The following is a 14,261-nucleotide window of genomic DNA, read 5'->3' as shown; positions in this document are numbered from 1 at the left end:
CGCTTGAATTGTTCTCCTATTAAAGTACTTAGGTTTGTATATATAGTTAGGAAAAATAAATTATTTTTTGAATTTTCTATTTTTTTTTTGACAAATACTGCTTTTATAATCATTCTTTCTGCCTAAATGATGTACTGCACAGCACTTGTATGCCTTGTGAATGACAGCCTCACGCTTTGACTCAAGTACTCTACTATGGAAAATTTTGGGATTTGAATTTTGTATATGAGTTGAGGGGAGCGTGTGTCATTTTATAATTGAAAAACCTGTACGACAAAAAAAAAAAGGGAACGAAGATCTTCATTGTGACAGACAACATTACGTCATGGTGATAGTTTTAATGAATCAACAACACAGCTGTGCTCCCCCCATGAGATTGAAAATTGTCAGAATTATTTTTAGAAGCAAAAGATGTGACTAACTTTTATCAAGAAAATAGGAAATTCTGAAAGTGAAGGAGTTAGAAAATTCCGTGGTGGTTGAAATCAAGTGATGTAATTGTTTGAAAAATAATTGCTGTTAACTAGAGAATTTTGGCTTATTATCCCCTGACTTTATATTTGAATTCTTTCTTTTCAGTTTTAAGCTCGAAAATATGAGTAGTTTATGTCGTAATATCTACTCCAGGCGACTGCAGGATAAAGCGTCTGTTTGGCGGGAGACTGTTAAGATAAGAGTGTTGTGGCGCAGTGAATACAGATTTTTGGCCTAGGGTGTTTTTGTGCACTGTGGCCACCAATTACAATTGTCCCTCCTGCCTCTCCTCTTCTTCCTTATCCTCCTCCTCCTCCTCCTCCTCGGTGTCGTCCCGTTTGTGCACCCTCACTCCTTCGGTGTCACCGTCTCTTCCGTCCACCCCTTCTTCATCTACCTCTTCCACTTCTCTCTCCTTCTCTTCACTCTCCTCCCCCTCCACAACCTGGGCCCCGCCACGCTGCACCATCACAGCCCAACAAATGTTTGATTGGGAGGAAGGGGACCGATTCTCCTTCGAGGACTCGGAGCGTTTCGAAGAAGATTCATTATGTAGCTGGATAAGTGAACCTGAGAGTTTGGTTAATAATTGGAGGGGGTGGAAACGTTCAGAGAAAATTGCCTCGCTCCTCTATGGCCGGACAAGAGATCAAGGTAAGAACTGGCCTCATTCTATGGGTTATTTTAAGAATTATCTTTTAAATATGAACTATTCATTTTATTTTTGTATTAATATGTGCTAAACATTGTAAAAATCAAATAGCTTATCATTGATATACAAGCAAGAAAAATTTTAATTTCCTATATCAAGTATTATTTGTTCCTACTTGTAATATAAAGCCTCGATCTTTATTAGGAGTACTGTACACTATAACATGGGAAAAATTGAAACGGCTGTTAGATTTTTAACAAGGTAAACATAGTTGGTCACCAGGTGGCGGTTAAGCCCCTCCCACCATGTAGAGCAACCTTCTCTTAGACTTTGGCTGCAGCTGACCACTGACTTAGTTACAGGTAGTCTGCTACTTGGCCCATGTGCGGGTTAGGTTCCAAGAGACAGGTCATAAATTGATCTGGACGCAAGTCGATCTTAGGATGTAAAATTCCCGTTGATTTAATATACTCAGTCATGATACTGTAATCATCTTGGTCATATTTTATCAATATTTTCTTAATGTATATCAATATTTCATTCTTTTGGTTCATAGCATATCATAGTTTTCATACAGTTCATTTATAGCTATAATTATAACATTATCACATTTTAAAACAAATCTTGATTTTAAAGAAGTTGATTGTCCTTTATTGAAGCATTATTGTATTTTTTAAAAAATTTTTGTAGCATTTTTAAATATTTAACTTAGCCGATGAATATATAATAGCTGCTGCTCCAGCGGCTCGACAGAAAACACACAAAAACTCGCGAGCGATCGCTATGAAGGTTGCGGGTGTGCCCACCAGCGCCAACTATCGGCCAGATACCGCATATGCATGTAAACAAGCCTCAATTCTTCTCTGTCGGTCTGAACGACAAGACGTACCATTACTCGCTGTTAACCTGGAGTTTTTCAACAGACTTGGTGAAGTACTTCATTTTGGTTTGAGCTTTCGCAGTGCAGGTGTTTTATCCTCAACTTAAACTCTTGAACTCTTTTTTGGACAGATTTAATTGTTAATGACTTTGGATTGTTTTTTGGACTTTCTTTGACTTTTTCAAAATGGCTGACCCTTCTCAAATTCCTAGATTTCGTAAGTGTAATGCTAGGGATTGCAATAGGCGTCTTCCAAAGGCCTCTCTCGACCCACATACTGTGTGTTCTAATTGTCGGGGGGTAAAACCTGTCAATTAGGAGATTGGTGTGAGGAGTGCGTGGGTCTTTCGGAATTCGATTGGCTTGAATATGACAAGTATTCTCGTAAGCTAGAGAGAGATAGGGTGAGGAGAAGTTCCTCTAGATCGGTAGATTTTTCCTCTCCCCATGCCCCTGAACCTAATCCTTCCCCTGTAGTAGTTGTGCCTGAACCCTCTACTAGCACTCAGGAACCATCAATGCGGGATATGTTACGTGCCATTCATGCTTTGGGCGAAAGAGTTGAGTCGTTAGCTACAGATCGTAATCAACTCATGGCTGACGTTAAAGAGTTAAAGTGTCAGAGTGCCACAGTGGAAAATCGTGGGAAAGTGATTAGTGCGCAAAGTGTTATCAGTGTTGCAACCGAGGGTTCGTCTGTTCGTGCCTGTCGTTCGCCTAGTCCGGGACCTCTTGCAAGCTCCCAAGCCCAGGGGAGAAGTAATGTCGTACGACTTATGGGTTCGAGAGGCCTTGATCAGCGAACAGACGTTCCCTCTATGGTTTCAGGCGTGTCTCATCAAGACCGCCCCTACCATAAGACGAGAGAGACCATTTTCTCCTCGTCATCCGAAGGCTTTAAGCATAAGAAACCGTGGAGCAAGGTTTCAAGGCCCTCAAAGCGAAAGTCGGTCCCTTCAGGAAAGGTACAGCGTCCTGGTTGTAGCCATTGGGACAGCTCTGACCCTTTGCAGTCATCGGAAGACTGCTCGCCGCCTAAGCAGAAACGTAACACAGGCTCCGAGAGTCGTGGTGTAGGCAAGGTTTTGCAGTCACAGACGTTACCCTCGTCTCTTACCGCACCCATTCCCGTTGATCCTAAATGGGTTGTATTGCAAGACATGCAGATCAAGCTCGCCTCCCTTATGGAAGACTATTCTGCTGAAAAGGTTCACGATGATCCTCGCCGCTTAACTAATCGAGATCCTGGCCTTCAGCCGCCAAAACGAGCCTTTGCTCGTCCTGTTGACGTTGGCGTTACTAAGTCACGTCAGTCACGCTTTGTAGAGCCTCACTCGATGCAGTCCCGTGTTGACTTTCAGCCGCATGTGGACGTTCAGCCGCTTCCTAATGCTCTTGTTGACGTTCAGGACGTTCGCCAACCAGCGGAGTTGACTTGTTTTGACGCTGAGCGTCAAGCACCGCAGTCAAGAGTTGTTTTGACTGTTCAGTCTAGGCAGTCAAGGCAGTCTCGAGTTGACGTCGAGCGTCCTCCCGCTCCTGTTGTTGTTGACAGTCAGGCTGTTAAGCAGTTACATGACGTAGCGTCCTGGACTGCTACTGATGCACCAGTGCGTGTGGACTCTGCGTGTCAAGCATTGCCGCCAAGGCAGGTCTCCCCTTTGCTTGTTATTCAGCAGTTGTCGGACGAAGATCCTTCAGATGAGGACGTTGCTGATCCTCATCATGATGATCCTTCAGATGTAGACGAACCTAAGACGGTTCCTCCTTCGATGGACTTTAAGAAAATCATGTTGATTTTCAAGGATCTTTTTCCCAATCACTTTGTTACCGTTGCTCCTCGTTCGCCACCGTCTGAGTTTGCTCTAGGCTTACCTGCTAACATGCAAGCCTTTACTAAGCTAGTGCTTTCTCGCTCTTCCAAGAGGGCTTTACGACTTTTAGGCGACTGGTTGGATACCAGGAGGAGTTTGGGGGAGACGGCCTTTGCCTTCCCTCCTTCAAAGCTTTCTTCTAGATCGAGCGTCTGGTATGCCACGGGAGAAGTTCTCGGCTTGGGAGTCCCTGCCTCTGCCCAGGGTGACTTCTCAAGCCTCCTAGACTCTCCCCGCCGCCTGGCCATGAGACGCTCGAAGATTAGCTGGTCCTCCTCGGACCTTGACCATCTGCTTAAAGGCGTATACAGGGCCTTTGAAGTATTCAACTTTCTTGACTGGTCATTAGGAGCTTTAAGTAGGAAAATCTCGTCTGCTGACAGAGATGTTTCCTTACTTATCATGTCATGTATGGATAAAGCCATCCGCGATGGTTCCAATGAGCTCGCCTCCACATTTACGTCGGGAGTCTTAAAGAAGCAAGATTCCCTTTGCTCTTTTCTTTCGCCAGGAGTTACTCCCTGTCAGAGATCAGAACTGCTTTTTGCTCCCTTATCAGCGTCCTTGTTTCCGCAACAACTGGTTAAGGATATAGCTTCTTCGCTTGTGCAGAAGGACACCCATGACTTGATGGCGTCCTCTGCTCGCAAAGGGACTCCTTCTACATCCTTTGCTGTAAGACCCAGGATCGAGACTCCGGCATCCAGATTTATCCCGCCCTTTCGTGGCAGAGCTCCCAGCAGGGGAAGCGCTCGTGCCGAGGGAAAGAGAGGTAAGAAGAGAGGAGCCAAGTCCTCACGTGGCAGAGTCTGATTGCCCACAGCCTCAGACAGCGGTAGGAGCCAGATTGAAGAGCTTCTGGCAGGCCTGGGAGAAGAGGGGCGCAGACCAAGAGTCTGTTCGGTTGCTCAGAGAGGGGTACAAAATTCCGTTTGTACGCAAACCTCCTCTAGTGACAACTCCCATAGACCTCTCTCCCAGGTACCGAGAGGAGTCAAAGAGACAAGCCCTAAACCAAGAAGTGTGTCTGTTGCTAGAGAAGGGAGCGGTGGTGAAAGTCTCGGACCTTCAATCACCGGGGTTTTACAACCGTCTCTTCCTAGTCCCAAAGAAGACAGGAGGTTGGAGACCGGTGCTAGACGTCAGTGCGCTCAACGTTTTTGTTACGAAAACAAAGTTCACTATGGAGACCACGAAGTCCGTCTTAGCAGCGGTCAGAAAGGGAGACTGGATGGTCTCTCTCGACCTACGAGATGCGTACTTCCACATTCCTATACACCCGGATTCCCAACCGTTTCTGAGGTTTGTTTTCAGGAATGTGGTATACCAGTTTCGGGCCCTGTGCTTTGGCCTCAGTCCTGCTCCTCTCGTATTTACGAGGCTCATGAGGAATGTGGCAAAATTCCTCCATTTATCGGGAATCCGAGCCTCCCTGTACTTGGACGACTGGCTTCTCAGGGCATCGTCCAGTCATCGCTGTCTGCAGGATCTTCATTGGACGTTGGGTCTGACCAAGGAATTGGGACTTTTGGTCAACCTAGAAAAGTCCCAACTGATCCCATCCCAAACTATTCTATATTTAGGGATGGAGATTCGCAGTCCAGTTTTTCGGGCTTTTCCATCTGCCACCCGAATAGATCAAGCCCTGCTCAAAGTCCAACTAATGCTGAAGAGAGAACGGTGCTCAGTCAGGAATTGGATGAGTCTCGTAGGAACTCTATCATCCCTGGAGCAGTTTGTCTCATTAGGAAGATTACACCTTCGGCCTCTCCAGTTCCATCTAGTCTTTCACTGGAACAAGGACAAGACGTTAGAGACGGTATCAATCCCGGTCTCCGAACCAGTAAAGGCATGCCTGAAATGGTGGAACAGCAATATCAGTCTGAGAGAGGGACTATCCCTAGCAGTCAAGAACCCAAACCACGTGTTGTTCTCAGACGCGTCGGATTTGCGTTGGGGTGCGACCCTGGACGGTCGGGAATGCTCAGGTCTGTGGACTTCAAGTCAGAAGAGCATGCACATCAACGGCAAGGAGCTATTGGCAGTCCACTTGGCCTTGATGAAATTCGAAAGTCTCCTTCGAAACAAAGTGGTAGAGGTCAACTCCGACAATACCACAGCTTTGGCGTACATCTCCAAGCAAGGAGGCACACACTCCCTCACGCTGTACGAGATCGCAAGGGACCTGCTCATTTGGTCAAGAGATCGAGGCATCTCCCTGTTAACGAGATTTATCCAGGGGGACTTGAATGTCTTGGCAGACTGTCTCAGTCGGAGGGGTCAGGTGATTCCCACGGAATGGACCCTCCACAAGGACGTGTGCAAGAGTCTTTGGGCGACTTGGGGTCAACCCACCATAGACCTCTTTGTCACCTCGATGACCAAGAGGCTTCCAATCTATTGCTCTCCAGTCCCAGATCCAGAAGCAATACACATAGACGCATTTCTACTAGATTGGTCTCATCTGGACTTATATGCATTCCCACCATTCAAGATTGTCAACAAGGTACTGCAGAAGTTCGCCTCTCACGAAGGGACAAGGTTGACGTTGGTTGCTCCCCTCTGGCCCGCGAGAGAGTGGTTCACCGAGGTACTTCGATGGCTGGTAGACTTTCCAAGAAGTCTTCCTCTAAGGGTAGATCTATTACGTCAGCCCCACGTAAAGAATGTTCATCAAAGCCTCCCCACTCTTCGTCTGACTGCCTTCAGACTATCGAGAGACTCTCAAGAGCTCGAGGCTTTTCGAAGGAGGCAGCCAGTGCGATTGCAAGAGCGAGGAGAGCTTCAACCATTAGAGTATACCAGTCGAAGTGGGAAGTCTTTCGAGACTGGTGCAAGTCAGCATCTGTGTCCTCGTCCAGTACCTCTGTAGCCCAAATCGCAGATTTTCTTTTACATCTGAGAAATGTTCGCTCCCTCTCAGCTCCCACGATTAAGGGCTACAGGAGCATGTTGGCTTCGGTCTTTCGTCATAGAGGCTTATATCTTTCCAACAATAAAGATCTCCAAGATCTCCTTAAGTCTTTCGAGACCTCTAAGGAACGTCGTTTGGCGACTCCTGGATGGAACTTAGACGTGGTCCTAAGGTTCCTCATGTCAGACAGGTTTGAGCCATTACATTCAGCCTCCCTGAAGGATCTCACCCTCAAGACACTTTTCCTAGTGTGCTTGGCTTCGGCAAAAAGGGTCAGTGAACTTCATGCCTTCAGTAAGAACATCGGCTTTTCTACAGAAAAAGCCACATGTTCACTTCAACTTGGTTTCCTGGCCAAAAATGAACTGCCTTCTCGTCCTTGGCCTAAATCTTTTGATATACCTTGCTTATCAGAGATCGTAGGCAACGAACTGGAAAGAGTGCTATGTCCAGTTAGAGCTCTCAAGTTCTACTTAGCCCGTACTAAGTCCTTACGAGGTAGATCTGAGGCATTATGGTGCTCAGTTAAGAAACCATCATTGCCTATGTCAAAGAATGCTTTGTCATATTTTATCAGATTTTTAATACGAGAGGCTCATTCTCACTTGAATGAGAAAGACCGATGTTTGCTTAAGGTTAAGACGCACGAAGTAAGAGCTATAGCAACCTCCGTGGCCTTTAAGCAAAATAGATCTCTGCAAAGTATTATGGACGCGACCTTTTGGAGAAGCAAGTCGGTATTCGCGTCATTTTACTTAAAAGATGTCCAGACTCTTTACGAGGACTGCTACACACTGGGTCCATTCGTTGCAGCGAGTGCAGTAGTGGGTGAGGGTTCTACCACTACATTACCCTAATTCCAATATCCTTTTAATCTGTCTCTTGAAATATTTTTAATCTTGTTTTTGGGTTGTACGGAAGGCTAAGAAGCCTTTCGCATCCTGGTTGATTTGGCGGGTGGTCAAAGTCATTTCTTGAGAGCGCCCAGATTAGGGGTTTGATGAGGTCCTGTTGTATGGGTTGCAGCCCTTAATACTTCAGCTCCTGGGAGTCTTTCAGCATCCTAAGAGGATCGCTGGGCTTCGTGAGGAAGACAGACTAACAAGGCAGAGTAATCGTCTAAGTCAACTTCCTTACCAGGTACCTATATATTTGGGTTTTGTTATGTTATAACTGTCAAAAACTCTAAGCATATATGCTGTAAACTTAATTAACTCTGGTCTCTACCCACCACCATGGGTGTGAATCAGCTATTATATATTCACCGGCTAAGTTAAATATTTAAAAATATTTTAATTATAAAATAAATTTTTGAATATACTTACCCGGTGAATATGTAAATTAAAGGCCCTCCCTTCCTCCCCAATAGAGACGCAGCGGGATGAGAAGAATTGAGGCTTGTTTACATGCATATGTGGTATCTGGCCGATAGTTGGCGCTGGTGGGCACACCCGCAACCTTCATAGCGATCGCTCGCGAGTTTTTGTGTGTTTTCTGTCGAGCCGCTGGAGCAGCAGCTATTATATATTCACCGGGTAAGTATATTCAAAAATTTATTTTATAATTAAAATATCATTTTGCCCATCAGCAATTATTGACTTTTTTTTTTTTTTTACCTCTGGTTGTGATCAGCTGAGGTCAAGCTCCCACAACTGTATTGAGAATATGCACACATATAAATAACGAGGAGAACTATTTATTTAATTTCTTCATGATGAATAATACATCAGCACCATTATGTTTTAGTATATCATAGATTTCATGCAGTTCGTTTATAGCCATTATTATTAGTTATCATACGAATACATATAGTTTGTTTATAGCCTTTACCATTAGTTATCGTAAAAATACATTCTTTCTCTCTTTCTCTCTGTTCAGGATTTTTCTTTAGACATTATTAAAAATACTTAGTGTTGTTATTCAGTTTCGATCATGAGAATACAGTAGAAATATTAATCAATAACATATCTATAGGAAATCACTTGATTTGCCGGCTCGCCTCCCACCAAAAATATGACATCAGCAGACATACAGTACTTCTTTTCTTAGATTTACAGTAAATAGTACTGTAGGCTACCCAACAACTGATACAGAGTACTGAAATACTAGGTGTCGTTGCTTGATGATTTGATGATGGGAATAAGATTACTTCATAACTAATCGATAGGAAATCATTCGTTTTGCCACTTGCCCTCCGCCTGAAATATGACTTCACCGGACGTTTGTACTGTGAAACGAACTCGACAAAGAATGTCTTGTGAAATATGTAAAACCATTCTCTGTTTTTCGAGCAGAAAAAATACTAACTTACCCATCAAAATTATTTTATTTGTTCACCAAACTAGTAAACTTTGTTATATATTATGGATATTCTTTTGGCAAAGCTTGGTGTCCCATACTATGTACCTTGCAAGTTCAACAGTCCACCGACCGGAACTTCTTGGAGTATACCTACTGGCACAATGTGCCTCGAAATCCCTAAGAAAGTGGGCAAAGCTATGACAAGTTTCCAACTGCAATTGGAAGACCCCAGGTTTGGGTATATTTCAAGTCTAAGGCTTTGACCAAATCAGACGGATTGTGGGGTCCGTTCATTCTGAGTAGAGGCATTGTCGGGTGAGTTGACAAGGGGTCAGGAACTGGAGTGATCTCAAGAGGAATCTCTGACTGGATTTTCTTTGCTGGGTGACCCTGTGTCGCAGGCTGCATTACTGATATACAGTATCTGGTCTGTTTACAACCTTGGCCTTGAGTTTCCGTTTGGGAATGCCGTTGTTGGGACCACTTCTGGTCTGCCAGAGCGTACCTGGCCAGCCAGGAACTGACTCCCTAATCCACCAGTAGGGGTCTCTAGCGTAGGTGGGAGGAAAGAGGTCCAAAGAAGGCAAGGGACTTCCAGAAACCTGCTACAGGTTGTAGTACAGTAGGAAACCCTGGAGGGGGCTAGTCCACCAGTCACTAGGCCCTCTCAAGTTACTGAAAGTTTTGACCAATTAGGTCCATTGTGGTCTTCAAAAATTAGGCTAATTCTGGTTTCTAAAAACAATAAAAATTTGTTCTTATGTACCAGGACAGATTAGATTTCTCCATTTACAGTTCTGTACTATCTACTGGCTGTGGGGTTTTGCACAATCCTGGAAAAAAAAATTAGTTTAAAAGGGCAGTTAAGGGATAATGACAAATTATAAAAAAAACCAGGAATTATTAAAAAAAAACAATGCTATACTAATAACTTTATTGAAATACCAACTGTTGGGTATTATTTCTGTGCAAATATTTATGTTTGCACTATATCACATCTAAGGGATATTTTACTAAAAATAGATCCTGTGGATTTTGGCCAACCAATGAAAAATTTGGTATTCTACCCTTTATTCCTGATTTTGTATATGGGCTATTTTAGTGTTTTTATGGTACCACCCATAACCACTCTACTCTCTTTAGCTAATGCAGAAATTTCTCATGAGAGAAAGAGTGTTAAGAAAATCCTTTTCATGTCTAATCTTGTAAAGGAGAGTCCTAAAATTCTGTCGGAGTATTTATTATGTTGAAATTGAAATTATTGTAGGTGTCTTTGCTTGTCAAATAATGTAGGAATAGAATAGAAATGGTAGACAATTACAGTAATCTTATAATATTGTATTTTCTAAATTTTCAGATGGCAGGGTACATTCTCTCACGGAAATGTGCGCCCGCACAGTGGCCGCACATATTCCCTTCGAAGTTGTCGAACAGATGATGCCCCCTGTCCCCGAGCAGCTTCAACTTCATATTGCCTTCTGGAGTTTCCCCGAAAATGAAGAGGATATTCGTTTGTATAGCTGCCTTGCCAATGGCAATGCAGAGGAATTCATCAGAGGTGAAAACTTATACAAGCACAAGAGTGTCCACGATCCCCTTCAGATAGGTGGGTAGAAAATGAAATTGCTTCCTGTTATTTTTATTATTTAGTTTATGGTATAGGTTGATAACTGTAAGTATTTTCTCTGTTAAGTTGTCTTTGTTTTTAATGATATTAAAAACCAAAACGCAGAAATTTATAGGTGGTGGCGAAGTTCCCTCACGCAAATTTTTATGATAAATAGCTTGTACCTTGAAGCCATCTTGATAAATTTATCACTCAGATTTTCTTGCTGGGATCTTCAAATTACTTTCACCACTTCTTACTTCCTAATACCCTAGTAGTTAAAGATCCAATTCTACCTTATAAGCTTATCAAATGCAAGCATTAGGCTCTTTTAGCTATTTGAGTCATTGAATAGATAATGTGATATATTTTTCACCCAATAAATTACAATGGTATGGGGTTGGGCCTTCTGCTAGTTTTGTCATGGAATTTGCCACTATTTTTACCAGTGACTAATTTCTTGTTGTTCATAGCAAATTAGTCAATCATTATTTGGCCGTACTGTAACAAAGCTTGACCAGGCCCATCTTTAGGGTAGTTGAATTTCCATTAGTGGAGCCCTGGGTGGCACCAAAGAAAATTAATTGATTTTCAAATATTACTATATGCAAATGTATCAAATACTGTAAAGTGGATTTCCGCCCAACCTTTACAACGCTAACCTAATTTCTATTATCTAGCTTTAATTTTTAATAAGTATGATATCTCTGTCATATAAATATATCATAATAGTGCAAATCATCAATAATACAGAAGACTAATTAACCTCCAAAATCTCTTCAGAATTCTAACCTATCCCATTCCCTCATAATCTCTCCCTGGAAAGTAACTATAGAGTTGCAGATAATTGCATTGCTCTTATTCAAAACTGTAACTATGGTTTCAATCACTTCATATGCAAGTTGATAATATTCAGTTGAATTAAAGTATCAAGAACAAACATGTCATTCGGTTTTAAACATACAAAGGGAATTTTAAGATGGGTGGCTAAGCACCTCTACTAGATTCATGAATCACCTCACTTGACCTGGCTCTTGATTTTAGAATATGAAAGAATTTGACAAACTTTGCTATGACCAGTAAATTTCACATCAAAATTCATTGTCGGTTCAAGTTTTGAATTAGGTTTTATAGTTTTGTCAGTCTTCCCATTAGTAATTGTTGTGTAACGGGAATACAAACCTTTAGCTATTTATTAGGGGTATTACTTTCGGCAAAGCTGAAATAATGAGCCATTGAAATTAGCGAGGGTTAACTACGCATTCTGCCAGTTATTGGGGGTAGGGGTTTAGCTAGCTACCCCCTTCACTTACACACCTGTGGCTGTAATTCACTTTACTTTAGGCTCGAAGGGTGAGCGGTTTTTGCCGGTTTTCCTCACCTATTTTGGAATGCCATTAATCGTTGTCTTTTTAACTTATGTTTTTCTAATTCTATATATACTGTATATAGAAACATTCTTAATATTTCTATATAAATGTAGTTTTCCTTACAGTGTATGTTGCTGTTAGTGTGATAGCGCAATACGGCAGGTTCTCAAGGATGGAGAACCTTTCCTCCTGGGACATTGGTCATCCCATTGGCGGATAGCCCTCCGTGTGCACAGTCCTTATTTTGTGCCTTTTCTGTCAGCGGACTAGATTCTCCTCCCGAGGGAGCTTTGGTTACGTAATTTATTTTAATTTTCCTCGGTTAGCAATGCCGTTCTTCGTTCGACTAAGATATCCGACGTAGAAGAGCAGTACTGTTCATGCCTGGGGAATCTACTGTCACTGCGCCATAACTTTCCGGTGCTTCTGCACCTGTCGCAGCTCCTTTTCAGCACACCGTCTTCGAGGAACTGGCTTCGGCTAGGTTTTCTCATGCAGCGCTCGATGCAGATTTATAACTTGAACAAGGCTTTTTTATGAATAGTACTTACCTGGCAGTATATATATATATATATATATATATATATATATATATATATATATATATATATATATATATATATATATATATATATATATATATATATATATATATACATATACAGTAGGGTCCCGAATTATGCGAGAATTTGGTCGATTAATGACCTCGTGTAAATGGAAAATCGCGAATTTCGAAACACACAACTAACAGAAATAATTCCATTGTGGCCATGGCAACCAGCAATTTGCCTATTCAAATGTGTTTACTACCCATTTCCAATACTTTCTTTGTACTATACTGTATTTCTTTATAATATCAAATTGTTTTTGTAAATAAATAAAACATTTAATATACTTTAAAGTTCTAATAACTTGAAAAATGGTTAAAATTACAACCAGGTTAGGTGTAAACACCATATATTTCCCGTTATAACACAACCCAAAATACAGACAAATTTTAATGTTTGTCATATCTATTGTATAATACAACTGGTGAATAGCAAAACCATCACTCTATAGACTAGCTTGTTTTATGATTGAAAATCCAGAATTATCAAAATAAAGGCGATTTTATATCACGCGTTTCCTAAACACGCTAAAAAGCACAATAGAAAACGACAACCAATGTTTTGTTTACGTTTATCTCTGATCACAACGAAGAAACAGACGCATTTATACATGTGTGTTTTCGAATTGACAGCAATTTTACCAAGTATAGATTATATGTTGAATTTGTTATTACCAATGTTCTAATTATTTTTTATTAGAACTTTCAAATAAATGAAATGAATGCCATTTATGAAATGTTTTTCTTTATGATGCCGCCTGAAACGGAAACCTTCCATTTGTTTACGCTCCATCTTCGATCATAATAAACAAACGAATGTATTAAACACACATGATCTAAGTCATAACTAATGATATTACAAACATTTAGTAAACATTATGTTATTACAAATATTTTACTTACCGTATCCATATAAATTCCTAAATTCGTAGCAAAGCTGGAAATTTTTTTTTCCTTATGCGTTTAATCCACAATAGCAAACTGCCGCTAATGACAGAGTAATAACTTACGATAATTCTAAACTGTTACGAAAGATAATTGTCCTTTCCATATCCAAAATACTTTTCCTAACTTCAGTTATAAGTCAACTTGTACCCACCTCAATTATGGATCCATATGCAAAAAAGGTAAAAGAAGAAAGTACTAGGCCTATTTTTAAAGTCACCGAACAATTAGGTTACCGCTATAATGTTCGATGTGAGAGAGAGAGAGAGAGAGAGAGAGAGAGAGAGAGAGAGAGAGAGAGATGGTTTTAAAGTACTAAACAATAAATATGATAGGTTATAACACATTGGTGTTTATGTAATATTAACTGTATAGATGGTTTGAATAAGTTAAGAAATGGTGTAAACAATTCTTTTTTATTGTATTCGCGCGGAAGCTAGACATCAGCTGATGTGATCACAGCCAAAAGTAAAACAAAAATAAGTTAGCAATACTCGATTTTTAAAACACACCCGAAATTTAACAACATAAGTACATGTTTTATTATAGCGCAATTGACATTTAAAGAGTAAAAATTTTCTGGAATAGAATGGTGTTTCCTAAAAAATATAGTGTTTTGCGGACGAAATCGGTTACCG

At 41.3% G+C, this 14,261-nt stretch overlaps 1 protein-coding gene across 4 annotated transcripts in view; it reads left to right on the top strand.

The window, feature by feature from the left end:
* Dora (Dorado) overlaps window positions 1-14,261 on the top strand; it is a 153,414-nt gene that overhangs the window by 25,988 nt on the left and 113,165 nt on the right. For all 4 annotated transcript variants that reach the window (XM_068383476.1, XM_068383474.1, XM_068383472.1 and 1 more), the window contains exons 2-3: window positions 580-1,128; window positions 10,453-10,701. In XM_068383476.1, the coding sequence (XP_068239577.1) occupies window positions 957-1,128; window positions 10,453-10,701 (421 nt within the window). In that variant the 5' untranslated portion in view covers window positions 580-956. The remainder of the gene's footprint in view (window positions 1-579; window positions 1,129-10,452; window positions 10,702-14,261) is intronic.

Source organism: Palaemon carinicauda, chromosome 11 (assembly GCF_036898095.1).
Source record: "Palaemon carinicauda isolate YSFRI2023 chromosome 11, ASM3689809v2, whole genome shotgun sequence".
Lineage (NCBI taxonomy): Eukaryota > Metazoa > Arthropoda > Malacostraca > Decapoda > Palaemonidae > Palaemon > Palaemon carinicauda.
Note: the sequence above shows the minus strand (reverse complement) of the source record. Positions and strands in the feature narration are given on the sequence as shown.